The 16,262-nt window shown below is 38.5% G+C and overlaps 1 protein-coding gene across 3 annotated transcripts; it reads right to left on the reverse strand.

Moving 5' to 3' along the window:
- Window positions 1-252: 252 nt before the first annotated feature.
- On the reverse strand, window positions 253-14,464 carry pfkmb (phosphofructokinase, muscle b). 3 transcript variants are annotated; one of them, XM_041782789.1, is made up of 24 exons: window positions 14,327-14,464; window positions 11,517-11,588; window positions 10,171-10,275; window positions 7,024-7,097; window positions 6,617-6,694; window positions 6,132-6,321; window positions 5,494-5,659; window positions 5,364-5,408; window positions 5,083-5,191; window positions 4,893-4,988; window positions 3,285-3,377; window positions 3,036-3,161; window positions 2,836-2,900; window positions 2,682-2,745; window positions 2,453-2,599; window positions 2,273-2,343; window positions 2,108-2,195; window positions 1,844-1,996; window positions 1,592-1,756; window positions 1,449-1,510; window positions 1,263-1,374; window positions 1,080-1,179; window positions 870-975; window positions 253-521 (listed from the first exon to the last, which is right to left on the reverse strand). In XM_041782789.1, exons 1-24 carry the CDS (start codon window positions 14,406-14,408, stop codon window positions 380-382), a joined length of 2,511 nt encoding a protein of 836 aa, XP_041638723.1. In that variant the 5' UTR covers window positions 14,409-14,464; the 3' UTR covers window positions 253-379. The 3 variants fall into 3 exon arrangements, with proteins under 3 accessions (XP_041638723.1, XP_041638724.1, XP_041638725.1); XM_041782790.1 differs by lacking the exons at window positions 11,517-11,588; window positions 14,327-14,464 and adding an exon at window positions 10,342-10,382; XM_041782791.1 differs by lacking the exons at window positions 11,517-11,588; window positions 14,327-14,464 and adding an exon at window positions 10,342-10,363 and having other exon boundaries at window positions 10,171-10,271.
- Between the last annotated feature and the right edge of the window lie 1,798 nt (window positions 14,465-16,262).

Consider the following 16,262-nt stretch of genomic DNA (forward strand, 5'->3'; position numbering starts at 1 on the left):
ACAGGAGAGCATACCGGCACTTAATGAGAAAGTGCCGGTAAACTGGAAGAAGTCCTGGTTCGCCAAGGGGCAAGGGTACATACCGGCCAACTTAAAGCACTGTTTTTAACTATTGCTTAAACCTCACCCTCAAAGAGTTGCATTGTTTAAAAAATCTGTAGGACAGTATGTTGCAAAGGCAAGTAAACAGTTCTGCATAAAATGCAAATAAATAACTAAAGGTTTAAGAGAGCAAACTGCAGAATCTAGGTGTATAAAAATGTGGACTTTTTAATGATTTATAATTATCATCTTTATTGCACTTTTTCAGATAGACCACTTACAAAGTGCTTTAAACAAAAGTCAAGACAGTCATGTCAAGAGCAATTGCATAGAAAGTTTACTCAGGAATCAATCCTCTCTTCTTGATAATGTGTTCCATTGCAGCTCTCTCGCTGGTGTCCAGATTAATCTTATATTTGGCGAGGATTTTCAGAATGGGTCTCAGCTTCAGCCACCACTGCATCTTTGGAATACGGTGTCTGTGGAGAAAAAAGAAATGTGGGTGCAAGGCGGAAGTAGAAAAATACATATATATTTCAAATAAGTGCCTAGTTAGCTTAGCTGAAGCTCTGCTCTCAGTGAGATTCTTATGGACTGTTTCAGTATTTTAGATCTCAGATCTATGTTTATATGCTTTAATTTCACTTATTTCTGACTGATTAGCACATGAAAACTAAACAGTTGTTGGAAATCCAGAGGACATTTGTTTAGTTTACTTTTGCACCAGATTTTAATGTTTCCACTCTTGACTGAAAAAAACATACTTTCATAACATAGGCTATAACTAACTGTGGAGATGAAAGTTAAGGATAGAAGTGTAGTCTTACTCAAAGTCAGTGTATTCTTTAAGTTCTGCCAGAGGTGTAAAAACCAAAGATCTCTTCTTCATGCCCAGCACACAGGCTGAATCAGGAGAGTTGGCAAAGATACGACCTGGAAGTTTAAGGTGAAAGACAAGTAAAAAAGTAGAACAGGGAGAAGTCAAACCACAACTGAATACACTAAAAACAATGTTTTTAGGGAGACCACATCCTCACCATGTCTATAGCATTCCTTCAGCTTGTCAGTCAACCACAACACAGATTTGATTCCCATTTTCGTGCCAAAATTCCTGTCATAGGGGCTTGGTGTTCCTCCCTAATACAAGAAAGACTGCTGTATAAAACTGTATTTGATGGCAAAAGTAACGATAGCGCAAAGATCTGTACCTAACTGCCTACCTGCTGCATGTGGCCAAGCACATTCTTCCTGCAGTCAAACACACCCTTGCCCTCCTCTGAATACAGCTGGAAGATAAAGTCTGTTGTGTAGTTGGCATTGCACCTTTCATTTCTGGAACAGAAGTAGAATATTAGTCAGTGAATTTAACTTCACACAGAATAGAAATGACTCTAAGTCTCGCAAACCTCAGAATGAGTCCTCTTTTTACTGTGGTCTTCATCTTCTCCACCAGATGTTCCACATTTACCTACAATGAATCAAATATTAACCCCCATCCCTCACATATTTAATGAACTCCACTATTTAAGTCTCCGAAGGACAGACAAACCTCCAGGTCATGAATGTTAAAAGGCTCCTCATAAATGTAAGCAGCATCTGCTCCAGCTGCCAAACCAGCCATGGTTGCCAGGTATCCGCAGTATCCTCCCATAGTCTCCACAATGAACACTCTCCTTTTGGTTCCAGCAGCAGATTGCTTGATTCTGTCACATGTCTAACAAGTAAAGGAAGTTAGATTTGGATTTGCATTATCTAGGGAAGGACAGGTGGCCATTTGTGTCATGTTGTTGCAAGTTTTTACCATGGTTATGGTGTTCAGTGCAGTGTCAGTGCCAATACTGAAGTCAGATCCAGGGACATTATTGGAGACGGTTGCAGGGACCACAACAAGGGGAATACAAAGCTCCTCATATTTCTCTCTTGCCTGTACCATCTGCAGACCACCCACAAATGCCTAAAGAAAACAAGACGGGAGGAGAACATTAGAAAAAATGAATGACTTTTGCTGTAATGTACATGCTTGCTCTTAACATTAGAGCTTTAATGGTTATACTGTCACGCTGACCTCAAAGCCTCCAATAATGACTATAGCATGAATGTTGAACTTTGTGATGCTGAGACTGATCTCCTCCATGAACTCATTTGGTAGGGATCTTTAAAAAAAAAGAAAGAAATGAATATCTTGCATGTTGTTACATTACAAAGGAAGATAAGTTATGACATATCTCACCTCTTTGTGCCCAGCATGGAGCCACCCTTTCCAGTCCATCCAGCAACATCAGACCAACCAATGGGCTCAATCTGTGGAAGACCAAGTTGCACAAGTTGCTTTTCTGGTAAGTCTACTTGGCTGCAATGAAAATAAAAGCTCCCCCCAGTGCTTTATTGCTTATTTCAAACCACGATTTACCATTCCCTGAGCCAAGCCATCAAAGCCATCATGCACTGCCAGCATCTGGTGGCCCCGGAGGAGCCCAGTCCTGACGGCTGAGCGAACTGCAGCGTTCATTCCAGCACATGGAGCTCCTACATTCAGTATGGCGATGTTGATGTTACTCTAGAATACACAAAGACATTTGTAACTATATTTTTAGCGAGATTTACTGCTAGAGATGGATGTAAGACTTATAGTTCCTGACCTTTGTATCCGGGATGTGTACATGAGCCAGCATTTTGTACGTGTTCCAGTTATTCTCAAAGCTCCTATGGGCAAAATTACCACAATGGATACATGTTTAAAAAGTGATCACAGTGCTTCAGAACCTCACATGGATATAAAAGTTCATGCCTCACTTTCCCCTGAGCTTTACAGCATCTTCAAATCTTCCTTCTGCCATGGCTGTAGTGACATCTTTAGTCTATAAAAGAGAAAGTCAAAATTCGATGTAAAAACTCCTAAATAACCTCTAATCATAGCTCAGCTAGCTAAAGTCATGTTTATTTATTCTTGAACATACTACAGGACATTGGTTTGTTCATATTTATATACTTACCACTTGCACACACTCCATGAGAGGCAGCCTAATAGCCATGTTTCCAGATAAGCTGACCACGCAGGCAGGAGTGTCTGGTGTGGCTTCAAGCAAAGCCATCACTGCTTCAACTCCCATCCTGCTGGACTAAATCATGACAATATATTAAAGCAGATGCTTAGAAAAGGGGGTGCACTGGGGATTTTTTGAATAATATTAACAAGAAGTGTTATTAATTTGTGACTATATTAAGTGCAATGATCACAATACCAGGATTCGGTCAAAAGCAGAAGGTGTTCCTCCTCTCTGTACGTGGCCCAGGATGGTGGTACGAGTGTCAAAGCCGAGCTTCTGTGACACCAGCTGGAAAGAAAGATCATACTTGTTGGTCTAGCCTCATACAAGACCCATCAACACCGCCTTTCTGAGATCACAACCCGTATTTCTTAAGACATTAATTACTCAGATTTATTCAATAAAATTGTTGCAGTGTGGACCTTAGAAGTAACAAAACAGACATGTTTTCAAAAAGCACATCATTACAGAAGCCCTGGGAGCACATGCATGCATACATTATATTCTAATCCATTTTCCAGTATATAATGGACATGTAAACTGTTTTAGAGATCTTAAAAGAGCAGCATAATTGGGGCTCTATGATTTCCACGTCAATGGAATCGCAGATAGAATTGTGGAATTGGCTGATAAAAACAGAATTTACAATTCAACAGGGAATTTGCGGAAATTGAATGAATTTGACTGAAAATGCTGTGTTTTTAAGAAAGAGGAATGTATATCCGAGGAATATGTTCCAGTGGATCACTAAAGTGTGGTACAACTTGTGCCACTCACCCCAACCTCTCTTGAACAATAACAGCATGTCAAAGCAGCTGCACGAAACACCAGCAAACATCACGTAGCTCAACACTTTAAAGCTCAATACATTAAAGTTAACTATTTAACTTTAATGTGACCTTATTAAGTTGCTATCACTTTGTGTTTGAGAAGACAGAAGAATTTCTTAATTTACATTATAAACATCAGTTAGGACCCATGTGATTATACATGTGGATGTGTCTTAAAATGTTGGAAATATCTGACTGTTACACTGGTTATATTTATTTTATATCAGGGTTATCCAAATGGCTCCTGGGCCAACTGTGGCTCTTTTTTGAAATAAATTTAAGGTTACTTCTATTTAACTAGTGAACATTTAATACATTTACATAATCAAGACACTCTTTTTTATGGTAAAATTTGTGGAAATGTTAAAAATGGAATTCCAAAAAATTAAAACTGAAAAAAAAAACAGAGTTTTGAAAAAAAATAAAACAGATTTCATAGGGCCCTACATAATATTATGGCAAAACCGGCAAACCCATGATAATGAGATGAATAAGTCAAGATGTTTAGAGCCAAGTTTAGTTACAGAGTTACTCTGACACTCTGATGACCACTCAACAGTCACAGAGTGTCAGAAAGTACAACTTTAATCTCAAAAGAACCTTAAACATGCTTAATGTAAAATATCACTGTGGTAAAACGCCTTGCCTCACATGCACATTTGCACTAATTAAGCTATTTACTGTGCAAAAATACAGTAAAAAAGCTCTGAGAGCAAGGCTGAATGGAGTCAACTTCCTTGTTGTGTAAGTATACTTGGCAAATAAAGCTGATTTTGATTCTGATTACTTGTTGTCACAGCTGAAAGAGTAAGATAAATATATGGCTGTGTGTCTGCTAAGGAATTATTGTTGTTTTGCTACATTTTTTTTCCAGACAAACATCTGTGGCCCATTGATAACAGCTCAATGAGCCACTGTTGGGTCCAGACCCACCAGTTGAGAACTATTGTGCTGGTATATTGTCATGGCTGACCTGTTTGACATGGTCACATGTAATGGGTTTGCCCCGGAGATCTATGGCTCCCTCTGCAACAATGATGATATTCAAACGGGACCCACGGCCTCTTTGCTGAGAGGACAGAGGAAAGCATTAGAGATGAAATGCAGAGTTTTTAAGCCAGATTTTAACCAGTTTTGAGATTGATACAGTGCAAGACATTTACATCAGTCAGTCTTCTGCACAGATGCTCCTCCCATCCCTCATCTGGAGGCATTTCAGGGATAAACACCCAGTCAGCTCCACAGGCCAGAGCAGTCACCAAAGCCAGGTACCTGCATGTAAAGAATCAAAAGTCTCATCTGCCCTCTGAAAGCCATTCTCTACTTTTTAGCACAACAGAAAACATAAAGCTAATTTTTAAATACTACTTAACTCCTCAGTTAAAGTACCATTACTGTGTCCCAGTGTCAATAGTTTGTAAGCAGACTTGCAGACTTTACTCACCCACAGTGCCTGCCCATCACCTCCAGGATGAATGTCCTTTGGTGACTGAAAGATGAAACATTTCATGTCAAGAGTCTTAAAACTACAAAGCAGCTCTATTTGTGAAATAAATACATGAAGGATAAAGCACCTCTGTGCTGTAGTGGTGATGGCATCCACTATCTCAATGATGCGATGGAGGGCAGAGTCTGTGCCGATGGTCATGTCAGTGCCACAGAAGTCATTGTCAATGGAGCCCACCATGCCAACAATGTTTAGATGGGAGGAGCGCTTGGCCTCATCGGCTGTGATCTTGCCTAAGCACAGATTAAAACAAATTAATTTCACAAGGATGCTAGAGCCCTAAGTGGGCTTATATTTGAGACAAGTATCCACTTCCTATTTCCCTTATTCCATTGTTTATGGCTCCCCATAGACATTTTGACTATGTTCACACTGCAGGCCTTAATGCTCAATTCTGATCTTTTCCTAGATCTGATTTTTGTTGTTTGCCTGTTCACACAGCAGTCAACTTCCAAAAGATCAGATACTGTACGTATCTGATTTAGAACCAGATACAAAAGTGGCCTGAATCTCTTTCGAAAAGGCCAGATTCAATGTGACTTGTTCTGTTCACACTGTCAGAAAAAAAAATCAGATACCAGTCACATGTAAGCAAAAAAAAAAAAAAAAAATCAGATTCAGGTCACTTTTAACTGCAGTGTGAATGTAGCCATAATTTATCTCTATTTGGCCTGTACAGGAAATTCTGGGGGCTGTGCTGCTCACCAGCTTTGACCAGGTTAGCCAGCAGCTCACTCCACTCTGTTCTGAACTGATTGGCTCCAGTCAGACTGCCGTCACCTCCAATTACACACAGGTTGGTGATGCCCAGCTTGACTAAGTTCATAGCAGCTTTGGTGCGTCCCTCTTTGGTGCGGAAATCCTGACAGCGAGCACTTCCAATAACTGTCCCACCCTGATGTCAACCAAAGAGTCATCAAGAATCATGAGGAGGAGGAGAAGTAAGATTATCTGTCATAAGCCCAAATGTTTGAGATACATTTAGTCTTGTTATTTGACAGGAACTTTGGCATTCAAATGACCTTCTGACTGACAGAGTTGCACTGTAGGACCAGATGGCTGCTAAAGTTACACCCATCATTCATGACACTCATCACACTCACGTGACCAGCTGAAGACAAGTTAAAACCAGAAGTGACATGATAAACTTTCAAGTAAACATGCTTTTGCATCCTTGTACATGTTCTCACCAGCTGTAGCATCATTGAAACACTCTCCCAAGTAGCAGGGCGAATGTTGTCACCTCCATCCACTAGACCTTGGTAACCCTGACAACAAACAGAGACACAGGGGATATCAGAAACCTGCAGCTGACTGACTGAATACTTTTTGGACATTTGTTTTTAGCAACAAAATCCCATGAAAAATGACCTGTCAAATGCCATCATTAGATTAATAAATCTTTGCTTTGCTGGTTAAATGTTCTCAGTTGTGAGTTTATTTTTGGCTTTGAATTAGGGAACAGATAAAGGTTTAATTTAAGACTGCAGCCTGAGTTCTGTGAACTTAATGGTGGGCAGCATTTCTGGAAGATGCTAGAATAAAAAACGAAAACATTTAAAAAAAATAATGAAAAAAAATCAAAAGGAATATTTACCTCATGGACAAAATACACCTTGGCCCCAGTGTAAAGTCCAACTCGAACTGTGGCCCTCACAGCTGCATTCATACCTGTAGGGACAGTGGGTGTGTAAAAGTAAGTATACTTTTTTAAATTAAGACCCTTTTGACCACATACAAGGTTTTTTTGGGGGGTGGGCTTCATTTTGAGATGACAGTAGATCAGCGATCATGTGACTCTTTTGTGACGTGTGCCTCTTCAAGTCTTACTTAGAAAAAAAATCCCCCCAGAAAACATTTAAAAAGGGAAATTTGGACCTCAGAAATTACCCATTGCAAGTCACATCAGTTTGTTTCCCACGTTTATACAGTAGGCATTAAATATCAAATTTAATTGACAGTCTTTATTAGGTCCCTGTATTTCTATTGAATGTAAGAGAACATGCAAAATAATGAGCACTGATTCTTAAGAGAAAACATGCTCCAATTTGACTTTGTTCTTCTATTTTACTACAATAATTTGAGGTGGAGATTTAGGTAAAGGCTACGGGCTCATTTAGTAGTTGTGTGACTGAACAGATTTTTAATTCAACATTTTTTCACCCAAAATATGACTTTTTGACTTTTTGGCCTATCGTGTTCTGATTTTTGTCAACTTCGACAGACACAGCAAAATTAGTTTAATTTTAAATTTTACTTTATTACTTTAATATGAATGGTAAGTTTAAAGTCATGTATTACAGGTAACTCGTAATGATATATATTGATCAAATGAATTATCTTAAATTATCATTTTTTATTTCTCTCACTCATCTGAAGTATGTTATCCCTGAAAATTTATCATATTAATCTAATCTTTTAAAATAAATTAGTTATAGCATATAGATTAGCTGGTGTATAACAGAGGATATTGCATGTTCTGTAAAATAAAAAAAAAAACCCATCATCTGAAAGAGCCAATAAGCTTTTGACAGCGCTGGCAACAGGGATAGAAAGCGATGGCTTTAACCAGTTTTTAACCCAAATAATGATCTTAATGGACCGTAGATAAAGCAGAAATACATGACTTTAATATGGTCTACTGTTGGTTCTACCATGCAATGTTTGATCTTAACTGCAAGGTACAAAAATTATGATTATACACTTTGTATGTTAGTAGGAATTTTTTTCATTAAACATTTGCTTAAAACTAAAAACTCACCTTCACATGCTGGCATATTGATGTGTTTTAACAAACTATCATTTACCAGAGTCAGTTTTAAGAATAAATTTAGGTTTTCATAAAGACCCAACCCACACCCTCACTGAAAGATTATTTAAATTATCACAAGTGTGTCTCTTTTTTTTTTTCTTTTTTTTCACAGCTGCATGTTGCATCTGAAGGAGTGATGTCATAACATTTTTCTGTTATGTATTTATTTATTTATTGACTGCTGGTGCTATGGAACAAATTCCATGAGTCTCTTTCTGTTTAATTCTGGCAGCATTACATTCACATTAGAGCTATCTAGGCCGAAATATTTCTTATACTTGGAGTAAAGTGTGTGATTATTTTTATGGTTTATTTTAATTTGGCTTTACTGACATCTATTGTTTCTCACTCCTGTGTGTCTTCTGTGTTTGCACACAGTCCTATAGTCTCACACCCTTGTATGGGAACCAACCCGGCATTTTTTAAAATCTTAATTAGGAAAAATTACCATGAGATTCCAGCTTACAAGAAAAAAGCATGCGTCAAATTACAAAAAAGGTTTGAACAATTTGGCAGTTTAAAAACGTCATTAATCTGATGTAGATTTTCTCTTTGAAACTTTTTAAGAACAAACAAAAAATCAAGAAGGTGTTGGTATATGAGGCCTCCTTTTAGTGGATAAAGTGTAAATCAGTTAGAAAAGTTGGATAATGACGTGTGAAAAGAGCTAGAGGTCAAAACTCAAACCTGGACCCACTCTTAGATGTCAGCAGCCTCTGTTTATGGGTTAAACCTAACAGCTAGGCCAATCAGCACACCTGTTTGTGTACTTTTCCCATATTACTTGCAGTAGTTGTTTTAAGTCCATTTTTTTTGGGATGGATTTTGAGTAAAATATCTTTGATTTCATCTTTAAGCATGCAGTCTTTACATGTACTGCCCACCCTCAACAGCTAGCAGGTCACCTAAAGGACAAGATGCAGATAGATTAGCTTATAGGGTGCCAAAAGCATCTCCACTTACAGTGAGAGGGAGGACAGGGCAGACAGGGGGGGCAAGACAGCTCTCTCACTCCACTAAACTACTTTACCAACACATGACTGAAAGGTCATACTTCTAAAATTAGTTCTCATAACAGATAAAGAATTAGAGAGAGAACAGGAAGTATTAGAGAGGAGAAACTTGGGCAAAAGGGTATCAAGATGAATGAAAGATAGACTTGTAATGAGGGTCATGAATGGGAGATGAAAAACAGTTAGAGTCTGACTAAACAAGCTGTGCAAGTTTGCATTAAAAAAGCTGTTTAGAGATTCAGTAAAATGTTTATGGGTAAGAAAAGTGACAGTGATAAGTCAGAGACTCTCTACAGTGAAGTGCCAGGTCACTGACACACATTCAAAAGGTCACAGAGAAGATTTTCTTCTTCAAGTTAAAGGGCAAAGGAGAGTCTGTCTCACTTGGAGGTCCTTGCAGCATTTTGTGAAGGCATTTGAACCACCATTTTTTAAAATATAGCTTTTAGGTTGATACAGTAGATGAGATAACTCCATTGCATTAGGAAAGTCTTGAAAGTATTGTTAAAATTTATAGAGAAAAATAAAAATTTGGTAAATTTACTATTAGGAGAGCTGCAATCATGAACAAACGAAGATTCATATTTTTTTAAAAAGCAGTATTGTTTATAAAAAGTGGTGTTTTAAACAGTTTTAATGTTAAAATGTGAATGATATGTTTAAACTTAGGAGATCTTTGTAAATCATTACATCCATAAAAGTAAATATTAGATTTATTGAGATTGGGATTTTACATTTCTACTTGTCTGACTCAGTTTACCTCCACAATATTTACTCACTCATAGTTTAACCCCCTATTAGTTACTTAGTATTGACTTCACAGACTAGATCCTGTCATCACCTGCTGACACAGTCAGAGGGCATACATGCTTGATATTGGCACTCCACACTAACATTCCCCCGGAGACCCTCCACTCACCCTGGGCATCGCCACCCGATGTCAGCACGGCGATTGCCCGACCCTCTCCCATCTTAGTGGGGTCAATCGGAGCCTTCTGTGCCATGGTCCTTGAGCTGGAGCTGGCTGAGGGAAAGAGGCCGTTAGTGAAAAAATCCCTGCACTTGTGCTGCAGCGTGTGGAGCCTCTCACCTGTAACCCAGCCTGCTGCTATGCAGAGTAAGAGCTGCAGCAGGGGTGTGCAGCTTAACTATCTGCTTGGCTGACATGGAGGCACACATAGTTGTATAACGCTTTCACACAAACACACATTAACACAGTGCCTATTTAAAGTATTCAGGCTACTTCATCTCCAATCCGTTGTTACATTTTTTAAATTCAAAATTATTTTGTAAAACTTAATCACATGGATAGAAAAACTTAGTCTTTATCATAAGTATTCAACCCCATGTTTATAAAGAAATAAACAAAAAATCTCTTTAATGTCAAAGTAAAAACAGATTTGGACAAAGTAATGCCAATTAAACAAAAATTTGCAATGTAAAATAAGTGACACATAAATATTTATCCCCTTCAAGTCAGTATTTAGTAGATTCACCTTTGGCTGCAATCACAGCACTGAGTCTGTGTGGATAGGTCCTGTCAGGCTTACACATCTGGACACCGCAATTTTAACTCCATTCTTTTTTGCAAAACTGCTCAAGCTCTGTCAGATGGATAGTTTTCAGTGCCTTGGTATTGTTTTTGCATCAATCTCCTGAGTTAAAATTTTCAATAACCTTTTCTCTGAGTTGCTTGGAGTGTTCTTTTATCTTCATGGTGTATTGGTAGCCAGGAATACCGATTAACCAGTGGCTGGACCTTCCAGACACAGGTGTCTTTGTACTACATCCATTGAGACACATTCACTGCACTCAGGTGATCCTCATTTCACTTATTGTGAGACTACTAGCACCAACTGGCTGGGCCTCTGTTGAATTAGATTAATCACTTTAAAGTAGAGTAATATTTACACAATCAGCACTTCTTGGTTGACTTTAATCAGGTTGATTTCTTCATCTTCATTTTACAGTTTCTGCCAGAAGTGGGATGTGAGCTGTTTGACCACTAATACAGAAGTCTGACCTTAATGTGGCTTTTATTCGATCACTTTACTTTACTTTCAACCCTGCCCTAACATCCCAGTGCAGTTAAAAATCTGGTCTAAACACCAGCAAGTAACCTCATACTATCATAATTTAGATTTCAGCAACAGAAAGATGCAACAATGTGACCTCCAAAACTGAGTTTTCACCCTATTAGAGACTCTTTAAGTATACAAATACAGAATACAGTGATAATGGCATCTGAAACTGAATTAATCTCACCAGTATACCCTGTTGGTCCAGATGAGATTGCATCGTTGTTGCACTCAGGTGCTGAGAGGTCATCATCACCACCTGAGGAAGGAGAATCATACAAATGCATCAAGGCATCCTGCTTCTTATCATAAACTGTTATTACAGAAACTCTTACAATAATTCATCCAGATTATCAGGCAGTTTCTCACTCACATGATAAACCTTCTCTACAAAAAGCAACATACTCGAACATTATCCCTGTGATTTTCTCTGCGCTCCATGTTTTTACAAGTATTTGTTACTGTGGTGAAACATGCTCTATCAGTTACTAGCAGGTTTGTTCACACCCACCAGTGTTATCATGGGGTGAGCTGCAGCTGATAGGCTGACTGAGGACTACATCTGAGAGAGAAAACCGGTTAATAATGCTTGTGCATCTTTTTGAACATTTTTAAGATAAACTAGAACAACAAACCGACAGGTATGCCTCTGTAAGATATACAGTTACAGAGCTGTGAAAGTAGAGTGGTGGGTCAAGAACAGGGCCTGGGGTGGCTTTTATGGTAGTGAGGTTGGTAGAAATCTTGTTTTTACCAAGAAGTCACAGTCATAATGAGGTCATAGCAAGGCCTCATATAGGGAGGAAAAGGAGAGAGCGTGGGGCAAAAACATGGTCCGATTTAAAGTTAAGAATGATACTCTAATCATAACTTTTTAAACTATAGTCTTACTATTTGATCAAAACAACAAAAGCACACATCTTAGTTATTGTTGCAGTAACATGTAGCCTGTTGTAAAATGTAATCTCCTTATAATGAGCCTTTTTGGGGGTAATGACAACACAAACCCAAGTTTAGTGATCTAAACTATTTAACTAGTAATGGCACACATCAAAACTATACCATAACCTGCCCAAAAATAAGGATGCCAAGGAAAAAAGAAGAAACCGAGGCAACTTTTTAGGAACGTACTTTTCAAAAGGAAGTGAATGCTAGCCAGGAGGGTAGCACCGATGTTACTGGATAACTGATCACATCTGGGAGGGCCCATTCATTTGGATTTTCAGGAGCCCATCCAATTATGTGGGCAGGCCTTGGTCACAATAGCATCAACCCTGTACTTTAAAAATCATGTTCTGATTATCTTTTAATCATAGTAGATTATTGTGGAAAATTTGGACAAAATTCTCTCAAATACTTTTCGAGATACTGTGTTCACAAGCAAAGTATAACCATGAGGCCATAAGACTTGACCTTTGACGTATTCCATGCAAATCTAATCATTTCATCCTTAAATCAACGTGGACTTTGTGCAACATTTGAAGAAGATTCCTCAAAGCATTCCTGGGATGTTGTATTTACAAGTAAGGGATAAATGTGTGTGTATCATTCTGTGCTTGGATTTATTACTGGTGATAGGTACAGCACACATCATTGTGCTCTATATGAGAAGGCTAGTTAGCCTTCCCTAGAAGAGAGGCATGACAAACATTGGTTTTTATATATCTTTAAGGCTCTCATTGGAAAATTACCACCTTAGATCTCAACCTTGCTGGAGTGGAATCCTGGTAGCTACATGACTCGCTCTGCTGATTTGTTACTTCTTAAAGTCCTTTGAGCTTGTACTGAACTTGGTATAACAGCTTTTTCATTTGATGCCCCAAGCTCATGGAATGTCCTCCAACGAACTCCAAAAGTTGACATTGCTCCCCCTCTTTCAGAGTTTAGGACTTTGATTTCCAGCCACCGTGTTTCACATTGCAACTGTTTTACCTGATTTCAATTCATCTACCTCTGTCACTGATGATGTTGTTCTAAGTGATTGTTTCTGTATGCTTTGTTTTATTGTGCTGTAGTTTCTAATGTGCTTGTGATCTCGACGACATTGAAATGAGGGAAACCTCAATGTCCTTTCGAGGATAAATAAAGGCTTGAAATGTGAGGGCCTTGACTTACGACCACTGACCTCCAAATCTAATTAAAGTATTGGTAAGTCAGAGTGGACATTTGTGCAAGGTTTGAATTAAATCTTTTGAAACATTCTGAGAATATATGACCTTGACCTTTGACCTCCAAACCCAAATAGTTCATTTAGGAGTCAGAGGGGGTATTTATGCGAAATTTAAAAAAAAATCTGTTAAAGCAGTCTTGAAAAATTGTATTTACAAAAAAATGGCTCATAGGGACAGATGCAAGTACAGATGGAAATTCAGTTGTCTGGCTGTTTACATACCTAGGAATAGATGGTTTGGTCACAAAGCAATGAATTATTTGTTTCTTTCAAATTAGTCTCCTAATGAAAAGCTCTTCAAAAAGACACATTTTGTATCACAAATGTTTGCAAATGTTGACTGCATGGCTTGGGGCTTAGTTTCATACACCTGTGGCAACAGGTCTGATTGAAACACCCGAATTTAATGATTATCCAGTGTGGCCAAATACTTTTGCCCAACAGTGTGAGTAAATGAAGGACACTTGTGTATTGCAGGCAGCTGACTGGACCTGTCTCTAAATAGAAACATGACTTTTGGATGCAGACACAGTGATGCAATCTTTGCACATTACCCCCCAGCCCCCCTTTAAACCACCATTACTGTAAAACTGCACAGTCATCCCTTTGATTCAACATGTCAAAAACTGTGCATTTCTTGCTCTGAATATCTGACATTTTACCAAGGCCATATCTAAAATGTTCATTAGTAATACTCCTGTGACTCTTATCTAGCAGGTTGGTTCTTAACATTAATTAGATTTAATAGTATTATGTTTAAGAAATGCAAATTAACACAACCCCCCCCAAAAAAAAACAAAAAAAAAACAAAACAAAAAAAACCATACCTTTCACTTTCCACTTGATCCAGACCATTAGACAGGCTAGTAGTGTGACAGAGAGGACCCAGAGGACGCCCAGGTACCACATCCTCACACTCTGCTTGGGAAACCATCCTGTGGTCCGCTGTACACTAACAGCTCTGATAGCACTATTGTAGAGTTATGATGTTCATTGCCAAAGAATGGTGGGTAATCTGATTCAACACAGCTGGGTCTGTTGTAACTACAGGGGAGTAGTACTCTTTCCTGCCTTCCTGTGCCTACAAGAAAAGCCTGAGGCAGGGGAGAACCTGAACCCCCCCCCCCAGAACAGAGCAAGCATCAGTGACAACAGAATGGCACTGATTAAGTCAGAAGCAGCTGGGGTGGAGGAGGGTTGCAAAAAGCAGCTTGCAGAGGGAGCAGCAAAGCATAGCCAGGCTAAAGCAGTTAAATACAGCAGCATGAGTGTGATTAGCCAATAGTGTGCCTAGAGTGAATCAGCTGGCTGTAAGCTCATGAAGGCTTGCGTGAGATCAGCTGATCTCAGTTACAATATATGGCAAGGCTTGACTCTGTGGCCTGTCTGAACTAAAGCTACTGGATATGCTCTATTTCTAGTATTCGCATGTCACAGCTTTTGTAGCCAAACAATGGCCTGTTGCGAGCTTAGCTAACATAATATTAACAAACAGTTAAAAAAAGAAAGAAACATTGACAGTCTGAAATGCAAAATCGTGGAATGGAAATCATGAAAAAAGGGTAGCCACCTACAATGCCATCACTACCCTAGAAACCCCTCACACACCAAGTCCAAAAATCAAACTGGTCCTCAAGCAATACAACAAAAAGCAAACTAGGACATGCATTGTTCAAATTTAAAAAGTCTGTAAATTCATGCTCTTTATTTATTTGTTCATGTGTTTTGCCTTGGCAGTGACTCCTCAGCCCTCCCTTTTCTCTCACACCCTCCCACAGCATCTACAGCACATCCATCTCTGTGGACAAAAGGCAGCTTGTCATAAACACACATCTCAGGTGGGGCTTGTTTGCTGACATCGTGCCCCCCTGGTGGGTTGAGCGACATGTAGCTCTCTCCAGAGGCAAACACGGATCAATAGCACTACTTTCAAGTAATCCCCCCACCTTTCAATTTTCCCGGATAGTATTAACGCTTACACAGCCTGTAATAAACCATATGGATCAATAATACAACAGTTCAACATAAAACACTTCCACCTTGGCTGATGCAGTGAGATGTAGAGGAAGTATTGTTACAGCTGTCTCAAATTATGAGAAACAAACACAAATGACTAAACCATGCTGCATAAAATAGTTAGATTGTAGGATAATGACTTAAATAAGGCAAAGTAGCTGATAATGACAGCAAATTGTTTTCCAAATGGGTGTATGTGAACTAAATTTGCATAAAAAACACCTCTGACATTTAAATCTACATCAACATATTACAATATTGTATTTACCTATTAAAACAATTTGGATCAAGTCTTGTAAAGATAAAGTTCACTTGCAAAGTGTTTATCTCTTTCTCTACAAATCTTGGTAGAGCCTCACAATGTAGCCACAACTAACCTCCTAAGTTTCTGCATGCACACTAGTTGACATGACATTTCAGCTCTTCTGCGACATAGTCTTAATTTTTATGTCTGAATTGTGAGATTATTGTCTGGATTGAAGTTTCAGCGATTTGCTTGAAATGTTGGGAGAATTAGCTTTAGAATTTTCATGGAATTTGTTGTCGATATTTTGAAGTATTTTCATAGGAACTTTTGGAATATGTTTGCATATTTTAGACAGTTTCATTGAAAGTTTTGGGAGAAATTTGCTGTGTTTTATTATTGGACTGTAGGTTTTTTAAGGGGATTTTTCTTGTGAAAAATTGCAGGCAGTTTGAAATTTGAAATGTATTTGTAATGCTCTTTGTTTCATTTTATTTAGATAT

Source organism: Cheilinus undulatus, linkage group 3 (assembly GCF_018320785.1).
Source record: "Cheilinus undulatus linkage group 3, ASM1832078v1, whole genome shotgun sequence".
In the NCBI taxonomy this organism is placed as follows: Eukaryota; Metazoa; Chordata; class Actinopteri; order Labriformes; family Labridae; genus Cheilinus; species Cheilinus undulatus.